Source organism: Macaca mulatta, chromosome 8, assembly GCF_049350105.2.
Source record: "Macaca mulatta isolate MMU2019108-1 chromosome 8, T2T-MMU8v2.0, whole genome shotgun sequence".
In the NCBI taxonomy this organism is placed as follows: domain Eukaryota; kingdom Metazoa; phylum Chordata; class Mammalia; order Primates; family Cercopithecidae; genus Macaca; species Macaca mulatta.
In genome coordinates, this window is record NC_133413.1 from 11,505,083 (window position 1) to 11,520,893 (window position 15,811).

Below are 15,811 nucleotides of genomic sequence, written 5' to 3' on the forward strand. Positions count from 1 at the left end.
CACAGGAATTCTTCAGCCCTAACTATCACATGATGATGAAGCTAGACTCAGTAGTTCAGAGTGGTCTGTGACTAAAAAAAAAATTCTTGGGTGAGCAAAGTGTTTTGGGGACCAAAAATAGTTTGTTCAATGCTGACCAACAAATTGCTTGCATATAGATACAGGATAAGATAATAAAAAGAATGAAGGACAAGTAAAAACTGAACTTTAATATTTAAAATGTAGAAATAAACATGTGATAGATTTACTGAATAATTTATAGCTATACCCCTTGACTTGGGAGACAGAAACATACAGCAGACACATACAGCTGTGCCTCAGCTCTCCTCATCTGTAACTATTAAGATATAATATTAGGATTATATCCTAACATTTAAAATTAAGTATTTTATATTTAATAATATTAGGATTTTTGTGAGATAATATTTAATATTAATGTTAGGCCGGGTGCGGTGGCTCACGCCTGTAATCTCAGCACTTTGGGAGGCTGAGGTGGGCGGATCACGAGGTCAGGAGATTGAGACCATCCTGGCTAACATGGTGAAATCCTGTCTCTACTAAAAATATAAAAAATTAGCCGGGCGCGGTGGCGGGCGCCTGTAGTCCCAGCTACTCGGGAGGCTGAGGCAGGAGAATGGTGTGAACCCGGAAGGCGGAGCTTGCAGTGAGCCGAGATCGCGCCACTGCACTCCAGCCTGGGCGACAGAGCGAGTGAGACTCTGTCTCAAAACAAACAAAAAAAATTAATGTTAATATTAGAATTTTTGTGAAATATTTAATATTAATGTTAATATTTTAATAGGATGTTTGTGAGATAAATTTAATATTAGTGTTAACATTTAGTAATATTAGGATTTTTGTGAGAACTAAATGCAAAAGTCTTAGAAGAGGTTTGACATAGTAAGGATCTATTATTGTTATTCTTTTTATTAGTATTATTCATTAGAGAGTACTCCCTCCTAAAAGGTCTCAGCAAGGACTTTAAAAAGAACAAAAAATATTAATATGTTAAGTTCTGTCTATATATATATGTAAGGAATCATTCATAATATTATTTTCCATAATTCCAGTCTGCTCTGATTTTAGTTAAAAATAGCAACAGTTTCTATTTTAGTACATTTGGTGGGAAGAAACCAAGATTGAGAATCTCTCCTGACTTTCCAATCTGAAGTCTCAGTAACCAGTTTGTACTTTTATTTCTGTGAGAATATTAGAGTTTCTCACAAAAGAAACTATTTGTAGTTTTTTTTAGTAGAGACGGGGTTTCATCGTGTTAGCCAGGATAGAACACATGGTGTGAGACGTGGACCCTGCTGTGAAGGAACTTACCATGCAGACAGACAGAAACAGGAGAAAGGTAAAAAGAACACAGGCTGGCAAATGCTGAGTGTCAAAAATGAGTGGACACCCACTCCTACTTCCTTTTGTCCCAGTGAAGTTTAATATCTATAGTACTTTCTATGACACATTATTTTACTTGCGGAAAAGTTGTTGAAGCAAAGGAGTCAGTGCCAATGTCTGCATTTAGGTAGCTCATGATTTACAGTGATCCCTGACACACATCCATTTTAGTCAGGCAGATTCTAAGATTCTAATGGCATGAATTACTTAGAGGTCCTTATCGAAGTGCTCCCGGTTCCTAATGATTAGGCTACCGAATTGTTTCTGTGTGCCCTTTAAGATACTAATTAATCACATCACAGTCCAGAGGATTAAAGGCAAGGGAATTACTAAACTGCACAACTAGAACGGCCTAAGATGAACCAAAAACCATCATTTTCTGTCAAGTCACTTTAAATCCACACTGGTTATACAAGCATATTTTGTGTGTGTGTGTGTGTGTGTGTGTGTGTGTGTGTGTGTGTGTGTGTATGTGTGTATGTATGTGTTTAATACAAAACTACTTTTGCTAACTCATTTTCTGAAATTTCTTCTTAATCCAAATCCCTAACACTAAAATTTAAATTCAAATACTCTCAGTTTATGTCTCATAGAGGTGAGGAAGGGACCGTCATGCTCTCTTGAATGATTCTGTATGTTTGGAAACCATTTTAGAAATCATTCTCTTCTATAGTCTTTTCTTCTCTGGTTAAGTAATTCTGCCTTGTTCACATCAGTTCAGTAAAGTAGGTGAAATCTCTGGAGCAGAGAACACCTCGCCTTCATGTCTAATGTGAAGTTTAAAGTACAACATATACAAATACCACTGACAGCTTAAGTCCAATCACATGTTATAATCAGAGCCTTTTTTCTTTCCAAGTACAGTTCAGTTAACCTTCAATGTATCTTTTCAATCTTCAAGAAAGAAACAATCTCACCAATAACAAATACTACTACTCAAATCAATCCTCAATCAAAAACACATCAAACATTTGTGTGTTTTTGAAAGTGTTAAACGTTAAGAGTGAAAGATGATTTAGAGTATGACTAAGGAGAATGAAATAAAAGTTAGCAAAGGAAAACTTCCCTATAAAATCAGCAAAAACTGCTCATGAGAAAGTAATTAGTAGACACTACAGTTAACATGATCCATGTGTACAAGTATACCTGAATACGGAAGCGCAATTATCCTCTCCTGAAATAAAATAAAGGCTGAGTGCATTTCATTATTCAAGCTTTTTTTCTTTCAAATAAGTTTTGTACTAATCACTCTCTAAAATTATTTCATGAGACTCTGACTAAATTATCAAGTCAAATTTTACCTGGGAGATGGTTAATCAGTAAATTTCAGAAAAGTAAACTTATACTTATCTTCTAAGTGTTCCTTATTATTTCTTTGTACCCAACTATGAAAGAAATATTTACTACTACAGATAACTTATATTTAAAATACATCATAAAGAGAACTGAAACCACTCATTAATGCCCAGTGATAACCATCTTATGTTGTGGGTGAATCAGAGATAACTTATAGTATACTTAAAATATATGGTAAAGAGAACTGAAACTACTCATTATCACCCAGTGATAATCATATTCTTATGTTGTGGGTGAATAAATCACTCATTAATACCTGGTGATGACCATATTCTTATGTTGTGGGTGAATCTATCTTTGGTATATATTATATAAATGTTAAAAAATACCAGACATATGAATATATTAAAATTTATTTAACAATTCTACTTTTGCTGAATATTTAGGTTGTTTAAATTTTTTATTATAATCAAGACAGTGACGACTATCCATATATTCATGTATATAGTGTGTGTGTGACTATCACTAATTATTCCAATACAAATTTCTAGAAGTATAATTACTGAATAAAAGTAAAAAAAAGCATCTTCTCTAGAAGTTTAAGGTTTATGATTTAAACAGAAAAACATGACAAACTTATTCCTTCCTTTTTAAAAACTTTTTATTTGGAAACAGCTGCCAACTTACAAGTAAGTTGCAAAAATTAAAATGGTACCAAAAATAGCAGCTACATAACCTTACCCAGATCTACCTTTGGGAAGGTTTTATTTATCTCATTTATCATTTGCACCTTCCCTATCTCTGTAGACTAGATACATCCACACCCACACACACTCCTGCACACATACACAAACACACATGCATTTTCCCTGAAACTTTTACAAGTTACATACATCATCATGGTCCTTTATCCCTAAATATGCTAGTATATATTTTCTAAGCATAGAGATATTGCCTTACGTAAGTACAGAATCAACCTTATAATTTTACATTGATATAATCCTTTCATTTAATATCCATATTCCAATTCTGTCAGTTGATCTAATAATGTACTTTCTCTTCCAATATTGGCTGCAGTCTGGGGGCAGAAAGATCGTTTTCATGTCTCCTGGGCCTCATGTCATCTGGGAAGTTAGCACTGCCTTTCTCTGTCTTTTAACGCTTTGGAAGAATACAATCTTTCCACATTAAAGGAAGTAAAACATTCCTCATTTTGATTAGACTTACATCATGTATTTTTGGCTGGAATGCTGCAGAGATGTCGTGCCTTTAGTGCATCCACCTAGAGAGACAATATAAGCCTATCTGTCCCTCACTGGTGATGTTGATTTTGATTATCTGGTCAAGGCATTGTCCCCTTTCTCCAATATATAATGACTACTCCCCCCAGCCCCCTTTGAAAGTAAGTTTGTAGTAAGAATATCATGCAAATATTCTTCTTCTTAGTGGAATAATCCCCATATTTAGCATCCATTAATAATTCCTGCCTGGTCTAATAATGGGTACATGATGAGTCCCATGTCATCCCTCCCTCTCTCCTTCCCTGTTTCTCCCTCCTTCCCCCCTCCCCTTCCATCCCTCTTTCTCCCTCCCCCATCCCTCTGCCTATCCCTTCTTCCCTCCCCCCTCTTTCCTCCCCCCTCTTTCTCCCTCCATCCCTCTCTCACTCCCTTTCCCTCCCTTTCTACCCTTCTTTCCCTCTGCCTCCCTGTACCTCTTTCTCCCCTCTCTCTTGCTCTCCCTCCCTCCACCTTTCTTTCCCTCACTGCATGCTCCTCACTCATTCCCTCGTCCCTCTCTCCCACCCTCTCTGTTCTCCCTCCCTCTTTCCCTCCGTCTCCCTTCCTTCCATCTCTCCCTACATTCCTCCCTCTCACTCCCACCCTTCCTCCCTCTCACTCCCACCCTTCCTCTCTTTCTCCCTCCCTTCCTTCCGCTCTCTCTCTCCCCCTCTTCCTTCCCCTCTCCCTTCCTTCCTCTCTTTCTCCCTTCATCCCTCTCTCCCTGTCTGTCCCTCCCTTCCTTCCTCTCTCTCCCTCCTTTCCTTCCTTCTTTCTCTTCCTTCCTCTCTTTCTCTAGCCCTCCCTCCCTTCCCCATCTCTCTCCCTTCCTCCCTCTCTCAATTCCTTCCTCCTCCTCTTTCTCCCTCCATTCCTCCCTCTTTGTCCCTCCTTCCCTCTCTCCCTTTTCTCTCTCCCTCCATTTTTCTCTGTCCCTCCCCGTTCCCTCCCTTCTCTTCCTCCCTACTTTCCTCTCTCTCCTTCCCTTCCTCCCCACCTTCCTTTTTCTCTCTCCTTCCTCCATTCCTTCTTCTTTCTCCCTCCATTCCTCCCTTTCTCTGTCCCTCCCTCCCCTTCTCTTTCCATCTTCCTCTCTCCCTCCCTTCCTTCTCTCTCTCAACGCCTTCCTCCCTTTCTCCCTCCATTCCTTCCTCTTTATCTGTTCCTCCCTCCTTCCCTCTCTCCCTGTCTTCCTTTCTCTCCCATCCTTCCTTCCCCTCTCCCTCCTTTTATTCATCTCTCTCTCCCTCCCTTCCTTTCCCTCCCTTTATTCGTCTATCTCCCTGTCTTCGTTCCTCTCTCCCTCTCTCACTCCATCCCTTCCTTCTTCTCTCTACCTCCCTTTCTTTCTCATTCCCTCCCTCCCTACCTTCTTCTCCCTCTTCCTTCCTCTCCCATGTCTTTTGCTCTCTCCCTCCCTTCCTGCCTCTCTCCCTCCCCACCTTTTCTCTCCCTCCTTTCCTTCCTCTCTCCCTCCCTTTGTTTCTCACTTCCTTACTCTCTCCTTCTCTCCCCCCTCCCTCTCTCTTCATCATTTCCTCCCTCCCATCCTTCCTCTCTCTCCCTCTTCCTTCCTCATTCACTCCCTCCCTCCTCCCTCTCTTCCTTCCCTTCCTCCCTCCCTTTCCTTCCTCTCTCTCTCACTCCTTCCCCCTCTCTCCTTCCCTTCTACCTGTCCCTCCCTTCCTCCCTCCATTCCTTCCTCTCTCCCTCTCTGCCTCCCTCCCCATCTCTTTCTCACTACCTTCCTCTGTCACCCTCCCTCTCTTCCTCTCCCCTTCCTTCCTTTTTTCCTCCCTCTTTCTCTCTCCCTGCCTTCCATTCTCCCTCACTTCCTCTCCCTCCCTTCCTTCTGCTCCCCTCAGTCCCTCCCTCCTTTCTCCCTCCTTTCCTTCCTCTCTCCATTCCTTCTGCTCTCCCTCCCTTTCTACCTCTATCTCCCTCCCTTCCTCTCCCCTTCATTCCTCCATTCCTCCCTCTCTTTGTCCCTCCTTCCCTTCCTTCTCTCCCTCTCTTCCCTCCCTTCCTTCCGCTCTCCCTCGCTCTCTCCTTCGCTCTCTCCCTTTTTCTCTCTCCCTTCCTCCCTCCTTCCCTTCCGCTCTCTAGCTCTCCCTCCCTTCCTCTTTCTCCCCCCTTCATTCCCCCTCCCTTCTCCTCTCTTCCTACCTTCCTTTTTCTCTCTCCTTCCTCCAATCCTTCGTGTCTCGCACTCTAGCCCTCCCTTCCTTCCTCTCCCCCTCCCTCCTTTCTTTCCTCTCTCTCTTCTTTTCTCCCTCCTTTCCTCTCTTGCTCCCTCCATTGCTTCCTCTCTTGCTTTCTCCCTTGCTTCCTCTTTCTCACTGTTTCTCCCTTCCTTCCTCTCTCCCTTTCTCCCTTCCTTCCTCTCTCCCTTCCTTCTTTCCTCGCTCGCTTTCTCCCTTCCTTCTGCTCTCTCCCCCTCACTGTCCCTCCCTTTCTCCCTTCCTTCCTCTCTCCCTTCCTTCTTTCCTCGCTCGCTTTCTCCCTTCCTTCTGCTCTCTCCCCCTCACTGTCCCTCCCTTTCTCCCTTCCTTCCTCTCTCCCTTCCTTCTTTCCTCGCTCGCTTTCTCCCTTCCTTCTGCTCTCTCCCCCTCACTGTCCCTCCCTTCCTTCTTTCCTCTCTCCCTTTCTCCCTTCCTTCCACTCTCCCCTTCTTTCCCTCCCTTTATGTCTCTCTTTCCCTCCCTTCCTTCATCTCTCCCTCCCTTCCTCTCTCCCTCCTTCCCTTCCTTAGTCTCTCTCTCCCTTTCCCTCCCTCCCTCTCTCAATTCCTTCCCCCTCCTCTCTCTCTCTCTCTCCCTTCCTCTCTCTCCCTCCCTTCCTTCTGCTCACACTTGCTCTCTCCCTCCCTCCCTCATCTCTTTCCCCATCTCTCCTTCCCTCTGTCTCCCTTCATCCCTTCCCTGTTCCCTCCCTTCTCTCTCTTCCTCCCTACCTTCTTCTCTCTCCTTCCTCCATTCCTTCTTTCTCCCTCCATTCCTCCCTTTCTCTGTCCCTCCCTCCCCTTCTCTTTCCCTCCATCTTCCTCTCTCTCCCTCTTCCTTCTGCTCTCTCCCTCCCTACCTTCTTCTCTCTCTTCCTTCCTCTCTCAATCCCTTCCTCCCTCTTTCTCCCTCCCTTCCTCCCTCAATCCCTTCCTCCCTCTTTCTCCCTCCCTTCCTCCCTCAATCCCTTCCTCCCTCTTTCTCCCTCCCTTCCTCCCTCCTTCCCTCTCTCCTTCCCTCTCTCCCTGTCTTCCTCTCCCTCTCCCTCCCTCCTTTCTTGTCTCTCTCCCTGCCTCCCTTCCTCTCCCTCCCTTTATTCGTCTCTCTTTCCCTCCCTTCCTTCCTTCCTTTCCCTCCCTTTATTCATCTTTCTCCCTCCCTTCCTTATTCTTGCTCCCTCCCTCCCTTCCTCACACTCTCCCTCTCCCTCCCTTCCTTTCTGTCTCTCGCTTGCTCCATCCCTTCCTTCCTCTTTCTCCCTTCCTCTCTCTACCTCCCTTTCTTTCTCATTCCCTCCCTCCCTTCTTCTTTGTCTCTCCCTCTCTGCCTTTCATGTCTTTTGCTCTCCCCCTCCCTTCCTTCCTTTCTCTTTCCCTTCCTGCCTCTCTCCCTCCCTATCTCCTTCCTCCCCACCCTTTCTCGCCCTCCTCTCCCTCCTTTCCTTCCTCTCTCCCTCCCTCCCTTTCTCACTTCTTACTCTCTCTCCTTCTCTTCCCTCTCCCTCTCATTCCTTCCCTCCCTCTATCCCTCTTTCTATCCCACCCTCCCTCCCTCTTCCTTCTACCTCTCCCTCCTTCCCTTCCTTCTCTCTGCCTCCCTTCCTATCTCTCTCTACCTTCCTCTCTCTGTCACCCTCCCTCTCTTCCTCCCTTTCTCTCTCTCCCCGCCTTCCATTCTCCCTCACTTCCTCTCTCCATTCCTTCTGCTCTCCCTTGCTCTCTCCCTCCCTTTCTACCTCTATCTCCCTGCCTCCTTTCCCCTATCTCCCTGCCTCCTTTCCCCTTCCTTCCTCCATTCCTCCCTTTCTCTGTCCCTTCTTCCCTCCCTTTTCTCTCTTCCTCCCTTCCTTCTGCTCTCCCTTGCTCTCTCTCTCCCTTTTTCTCTCTCCCTTCCTCCCTCCTTCCCTTCTGTTCTCTAGTTCTCTCTCCCTCCCTTCCTCTCTCCCCTCTTCATTCCCCCTTCTCCTTCTCCCTTCCTTCCTTCCCCCTCTACTTTCCTTCCTCTCTCCCTTCTTTCCTTCCTCCCTCCTTTCCTCTCTCTTGCTCCTTCTGTTCCTTCCTCTCTCGCTTTCTCCCTTCCTTCCTCTTTCTCACTGTTTCTCCCTTCCTTCCTCTCTCCATCCCTTCATCCCTCTCTTTCCCTCCCCTTTCCTTCTTCTTTCCCTTTCTCCCTTCCTTCCTCTCACTTTTTCCTCCCTTCCTTCCTCTCCCTCCCTTCCTTCTTCTCGCTCCCTCCCTTCATCTCTCTCCCTCCCTTCCTTAGTCTCTCTCTCTCTCCCTTTCCCTCCCTCTCCCTCCCTCCCTCTCTCTCATTTCTTTTTTTCTCTCCCTCCTTCCTCTCTCCCTCCCTCCCTTCCTTCTTCTCCCTCCCTACTTTCCTTCTACTTTTTCTTCCTTGCTCTCTCCCTCCCTCCCTTCCTCTCTCTTCCTTCCTTCCTTCCTTTCTCTCTCTCCCCCTCCCTCACTTCCTTCCTTCCTCTCTTCTCTCCCTCCCTTCCTTCTTTCCTTCCTTCCTTCCTTCCTGTCTGTCTCTCTCTCTCTCCTTCCCTCCCTTCCTTGGTTTCTCTGTCTCTCTCATATACATACACATGTTTAATGTTTATATTGATACTTACCCATAAATTTACATGGGTGTATACACACACACACACATACACGTTAGAAATCATGAGATCATAGTAATATTTCTAATTTCAGTTCATCCTTTGAGTCTTTCTTACCTTCTCCATTCCATATTTGTATGTCCCTTCTTCTACTGTGAGAACTTTGGCTCCTCAAATCAATACATCAACACATCCATCCATGTGCTCAATCCTATAATATACCTAAGAGTTTCACTGTTTTGCCCACAGTATCACCATCAACAGATTTACTAAAAGGAGTTCAGGATTCCTTTGTCAGTCTTCCCCCAACAGCATTCCCTACCCTGCCCATGACTGAAGGCATAGTGTAAAATACTGTTTTCATAGGTTACGTATATTTAGTTATTTCCTTCTTTATTTTTTCTTTTAGCGTAGTTACAGTATTCATTTGAAGTTCAGTTACATTCAGACAAATTGGTTTTGGTTTTGGACCAATCCTGTGGCGTGTACACTCATGCAGACCCGCTGATAGCAGCCGCCCCGGCATGCTGTGCAGCAAGTGGCACAAGACATCCGCTCCCAGCCGCAGGCCTCCCAACAGCGCGAGGGCCCAAGCCTCTGTCTCTCGGCTGCCCTCTCGCTCACATGTGCGAACAAGCCTGTGTTACGTGGCGGACAGCTACTAATGGCTTTTATGTAAAAAGTTGATGTCAAAGAATTATTTTGATCCCTTTATTTTGTATCTGAAGTAATTAATACTAGCACACTGTGTGGTGGATATTTCATGGAAAGATTTTCTCAAGTCTTACACGGTCTCTGTGCTCTGTTGACATGTTTGTGAACGTGGTTATGCTTGCTTGATGAGTAACATACCTGTTCTCCTCTGTAGATGACGTACTCAGCATATGCCAGCCCATTGACGCTCGGTCGACCAATGACTGAGTGGTGCCCTGGAGGCGCGTGGGCCATTTTCATGGTGCTAAACTGCAGAAAGGATTTCCCAAGGGTCACTCTACAGAAGAGCATTTGTCTAAGGAAGAAGAAAAAAACAATGCTTTGAAGGAAGCTTTAAATCTTACAATAATAGAACTGCTAGGTCTATTAATTTTTTAAAAATTTAACATAAGGCAAGCTAATTTAAATGTCCTTTTCAGATGTATGAGTAGGAATGGAATTTGATATAATGATTTACTATAAACAGGTACCAGACTCAACAGTTACACTGAAAAGTTTAAGGTAGTTTTGCTATGGCTTAGGAATCGGCCTTAGAAAATGCCCGCCAGGAAGTTTGGCCTGGTGGGAAAAGGGAAGAAAAACAGAGAAAACCTGAGCTCTCGCATGGATAGGGAGGTGGACAGTGAAGAAAATAAGCTGATGGAAACAACAGCTGAAATTAAGACTGGGTTTATTCATTACGTGGAAAAAAGTAGAAACTGGGATGAGATAAATAGTAATAAAAAAAGTGGATCATGAACAAAAGTACTTAGCTTAAATGTACGGCTGAAAATCACATTAGTCTGGGCGGAACATGAATTAGAGCAGATATTAAGTATTACAGGGAAAGAAAGGCTGACTGGGAAGAAAGTCTATTATATATACTAGGGGTTAGCAAACTATAGCCCATGGGTCAAGCCAGCCTGCCACCTGTTTCTGTAAATACCGTGTTACTGGAACACAGCCATACATGCATTTACATATAGCCCATGGCTGCTTTTGCACTACAAGGGTAGAATTGAGTTACTGTGACAGGGATTGTATGACCTGCAAAATCTAAAATGATTATTATATATCCCTTAAAGAAAATGTCTGCTAATCTCTAATATAAGCAATAAATATTTTTACAAATTAGTACAATTGATAACACCGTTAAATGTAAACAGTTATAATGCAATCAAATTGTTTTTAGTAATGGAATATAATCTTTGTGTTATAACCAGAGATTTTATTTTGAGTCAACTAAAATTTGTGCTGGATCCAGGATAACTGGGTCTTACCCGGACTGGCTTTTTGAGTTGGATGCTAGTGATGATCCTCTGGGATGCCGGCCTGGTCTACTATATTCTCCTGCAGGTCCCAGAGGAAAGGGCTTTGCTCTCTATCAGAAGGCGGCTTTTTTGTGCTCCATCTCTACATTTGTGGCAGTGGTATGTTGTCATTAGATTCTGTGTGCTCCTAGTCTATTATGTCACACAAAGCTGAACCTGACAGGCTTCTGCTTCTGCCCCAGGGATCCCCTGTTGCTGCTGAGGCAGGAGGAGATGTGAGACCTGCTCAGCCAGCCGTGAGCTGCAGATGGGCAAGTAGAGAGCTGGCTCAAGTCTGCTCACTGGCTTGCCTGGTGCATTGTGGTGCATTCTGCAGATGCAGCAGCCTAAATGGTAGGGGTGCCAATTAGCCCTGGGGGCAAATTTTGGCAAACGCAAGACAGGAGCCAGCAGACAAATTCATCTCTTTCTCTCACTGATATACTACTGTTGTGAGATGCCGTAGTTCATACAGTCTCTCTGGAGATGCTTCATGGACTGAGCAATTGACTGCCCTCACTATGAGACTGTGGCCAACTCATTAAGGCACCTCACTGTGGTTGCTCTGCTGTCTTCTCCACTTCAATTCTTTTAGGGCCCTCATTCCTGCTTCCCTGGGGCTGCGCTGGCCAATCAAATACTAGTCACATGCTTTTGCTTTAGGGTCTGTTTTCTAGAAATCCTGGCTAAGACTTAAACTTGTGTGTCTAATTTTAATAAGTGATTGTTAAATCTTCACTGAGGTTCACTTTTATTGCTTATTTAGGTTCATTTTTGTCTCCAGAGGAATTAAGTTTGAAGCATAAAAAAAAAAAATTTTACATGCTATATATATACTTGAAAATTTCTCTGTATTCCTTTTTCTTTTGAGACGGAGTCTCACTCTGTCCCCCAGGCTGGAGTGCAGTGGTGCAATCTCAGCTCACGGCAACCTCTGCCTCCTGGGTTCACGCCGTTCTCCTGCCTCAGCCTCCCCAGTGGCTGGGATTACAGGCACCTGCCACCACGCTCGGCTAATTTTTTTTTTTTGTATTTTTAGTAGAGCTGGGGTTTCACCGTGTTAGCCAGGGTGGTCTTGATCTCCTGACCTTGTGATTCACCTGCCTCGGCCTCCCAAAGTGCTGGGATTACAGGCATGAGCCACCATACCCAGCTGAAAATTTCTCTGTATTCTTAATCACAGAGGTCTTAATGGGAGGAAGTTTCCTTCTAGACATATGACATCCAACTCAGAATGGCTGATGGCAATAATTTTTTCAAAACACAACTGAGAGATAAGTTTTAAGGTCAATAATCACAATTTCAAAGTTATTGGGGCTCTTTTTTTTCCCTCAGAGATCCTTGTTCTAAAATTATTTGGGTCTTTTTAAGGTCTTAACCAAATTACAAAATATTAACCTGGCTTGATAAAAATAATGCATTTGGTAAGTTTACAGAGAAATGTAATAAATCCCAATCTTTGCACAGTATAATTATTTTGTGTTTTTTCATTGCCAAGAAAAGGGACAGTATTTTTTTCATCACTGACATCAGAGAGAGCATACCATTATTCTCTCCAATTTTTGAGTTTTAAAAGCCTATTAACATGGCCAATGTTCATTTGTTTGCTATTGATTCCAAAGTTGATATTTTAAGTTGCCAACACTAATTATGTATCCTGCCTTAAAACAACATCATCGTCAGCAACATCAGAAGTAAATTAAAGAATCTACCTTTTCATAGAAGCACGTCTTTGTTCAAATGTGACTAGAGCTAGTGGTTCTTTGTTCTACAGAACTCATCCTTAGCCTTAACCTACTATGATTACAAAGCAAGAAAAGTGAACCCTAGGGAGAAAGCCAAGACGCAGGGTGTTTTATTATAACCCATGACTGGAGGACATATACCTGGTTTTTACCCCGGCTTATCTGCTCTGTTGTTACTGCTGTTAGGGAAGAGGCTGATCAGCTGTTCCCACCCATTCCCAGAACCAACGGGATTTCCTGGGATGCAAGACTGAGGATAACCTGTGACTTCTGCAGAGCCTGATAAAACAATCTGGGGCTGGGCATGGTGCCTCATGCCTGTAATCCCAGCACTTTGGGAGGTCGAGGCAGGCAGATCACAAGGTCAGGAGTTTGAGACCAGTCTGGCCTACATGGCAAAACCCCATCTCTACTAAAATTACAAAAATTAGCCAGGCGTGGTGGCAGGCGCCTGTAATCCCAGCTCTGGGTAGGCTGAGGCCGGAGAATTGCTTGAACCCGAGAGGCGGAAGTTATAGTGAGCTGAGATTGTGCCATCGCACTCTAGCCTGGGCCACAAGAGCAAGACTCCATCCCATAACAAACAAAAAACCCAATTTGGTTCATGACCTGGGGGTGGCAAACGTTACACTAATAGCAAGATGCTTACCTGTGACATATATAGCACGACCTGTCTTTGTGTGTAGGGCAGCCTGTTCCTCCTCCAATTCCATAAACATATTGGTTGCTTTTTGAGGAGTTTTCAGCAAAATAAATCCCAGCTCCAAACATTCCTCCTATGTATGCATGTCGCTCATCAAACCCTTTATGAATAATGGCATTAATGAAAGGAGAACCTAGAAATACGAAGATAGAAAGACTCATTTTTAAACACTTTTCTAGAAGCTCAATTACCTGCAAACTGTTTGCATTGGGCAGGTTAATATTAAGAAATGAATAGTGTATAAATGAAAAGTAGTTCCTAAGGAGCCCTATTATACATAATAATGTACTAGTACTAAATTACAACAAAAATAATTCACTAGGTGGCTCAATTTGCAATTTAAGTTCTAAAATAATTTTAGCTCAATTATTTTCATTGTAAATGCACTGAAAAGTCTGTACTAATGTGTGATACGTTAGAAAGCTGGTACCAAGAAGTAATTATTTGAACAAAATAATCAAAACAAGCCATTTTAATACAACCCTATTATAGTCAATTTAACATAGGTTTTTCATTTTACTGACTCCTGCAAAGGCCCAGGGAGACGTCCACCATCACGGCCATGCTGCTCACCATGAAACAACATGCGCTCATTGTGATGGTTGTGATTCTCCTCAGACACTTCCTTCTGTCGGTGGCAGAACCGCTCCCTCAACTTCTTGTTGACAACTTTTTGAATCTTTAAGGATGAAGAAGAAAGAAATATTATCAGTGAAATGTGCATTATGATTTAAAATGAAAAGTATGTTTCCCTTTTAGGAAGGTCCTTTTTTATTTTGCTTAAATGTAAAAGTGATAAAGCTACCGTGTCAGTGTAATTCAGAAAATACTCTAGCTAACATAATTACTAACATAATTTTCAGTTACAGTTTTTGTTATTTTATACCAGACCTGGCTGTTACCTCTAAATCAGGATTTAAAAAAAAAAAAAAAAAGGTAAAAAGGTTATATTTAGGCTCCTCCCCAGACTTAATAAAGTTTAGGAGATGGGGACGTATAAATCTGTATTTTTTTTTAAAAAGTTCCCTGGGTTATTCTGATGTGTACCAGTATAACTTTCACAGGTCTGTTAACTCAAAGGGTTAAACCCGTTATCTACAGATTTTATTCATCTTCATGATACCACTTTGTAAAAAGCTTGAGTCTTCTGTTCCATATTAAAAATTAAGATACTGAGATTAAGAGATATATGTATTCTGGGGTAATTACTGGTTCAATAAGACTGAAGATCCAGGACTTCGATGCAACTTTCAAATGATAAAAAACATTATTGTTAGCTATGGCCTGTATTTGTGGATAAGCAGGGAGACAAATATCCATGTACGTATCACTAGTACAAGCTGATTTAGCCTCCTGTTTGTAGCTTTGGTGTTTTCAGAATGTCTCTATTTTTAGTGACGTATTGTCTTGGGGAGTTAGAGATATCGTAGTGAGAAGAGTGGTATCTGACTTCAGGGCAATAGGTGATGAATTATCTTTCACAATTTGAAAGTATGACTTAATGAACTTTTTTCATTGTCTAGATTTGATTTTTCAGCAAGCCTTGCAATCCAGTTTTCACCATGAAACTTCAAAAACTTACTCGAATGACATTGTATCTGTTGAAGATGCCGCCAGCATTACCACCATCTCTGTGTTCTCGAATTGTACTTTGCATCTATAGAACAAAATAACAATTTTATAAAAACATCCCAGTGTGTAATTCTAGACATTTCTTCCAATTTTATTGTTTCATTGATGAGTCTAAAATTCGGTATTAATAAAAGGAGTTCACTACAAATTAATGAATAAGTTTAGTGGATAAGTATTTCTGGTGAGAAAATAATTTCAAACATAAATATTAAATTTATGCACTTTCTGTTTACTTTTAAATAAAAGTTCTGAAAGTTTTCTGTAAACACAATGGGGAAACATAAAAAAATCACATTAAGTCATCTACAATTACTATCTTATTGAGAAGAAGAACTAACACTCTGATTAAGTCAAACAAAAACTCCTTACATTCAATTAACAAATGCTAAAAATAAACAATTTTTTAAAAATAAATATTTGTTCTGTAGGTGAAATATTCCATATTATCTCAACAGTCTTCAGCTTGGGATCGATCTCTAAGTATATTTACACAGACCAGGGGAATTTGACTATAAGGTACTACTAAAGGGAGTAACTTTCTTCTGACTACTCTCTAAATTAAAAATAATTGTGGAAAAGAAAAATATTTTAAAGATCTAAATTTCTCAGAGAATTAACTCAATAGAATGAATTCTCTTCCTTACTGCTCCACTTGTGAAGAGTCACTACATTTTTGACATTATTATCAAAATGTACTAACTGCTAAGAGAAGAATTAGGTAGTAAGACACTGGACCCCGTGGTGCCTTCCTGATGCACTAAGTATGAGCTGAAATACAGCCCTGGGGCCATGGTCCTGAGTTACCTAATGCAAGTTCCTAGCCTGGGAGTGAAAATAAAATGAGTACTAATTAAAAAAAACAAACACGAATTTTACTTATAACAATGGTATTAGGCTGTTTGTTTATGCATAAACCGTCAGTGGAGT

At 42.2% G+C, this 15,811-nt stretch overlaps 1 protein-coding gene across 2 annotated transcripts in view; it reads right to left on the minus strand.

The window, feature by feature from the left end:
• The window catches only part of TNKS (tankyrase), a 227,584-nt gene that overhangs the window by 6,494 nt on the left and 205,279 nt on the right, over window positions 1-15,811 (minus strand). For both annotated transcript variants that reach the window (XM_077942368.1, NM_001261281.1), the window contains 4 exon segments: window positions 14,835-14,909; window positions 13,826-13,931; window positions 13,199-13,385; window positions 9,654-9,810 (listed from right to left, as the gene is read on the minus strand). In XM_077942368.1, coding sequence (XP_077798494.1) covers window positions 9,654-9,810; window positions 13,199-13,385; window positions 13,826-13,931; window positions 14,835-14,909 — 525 coding nt within the window.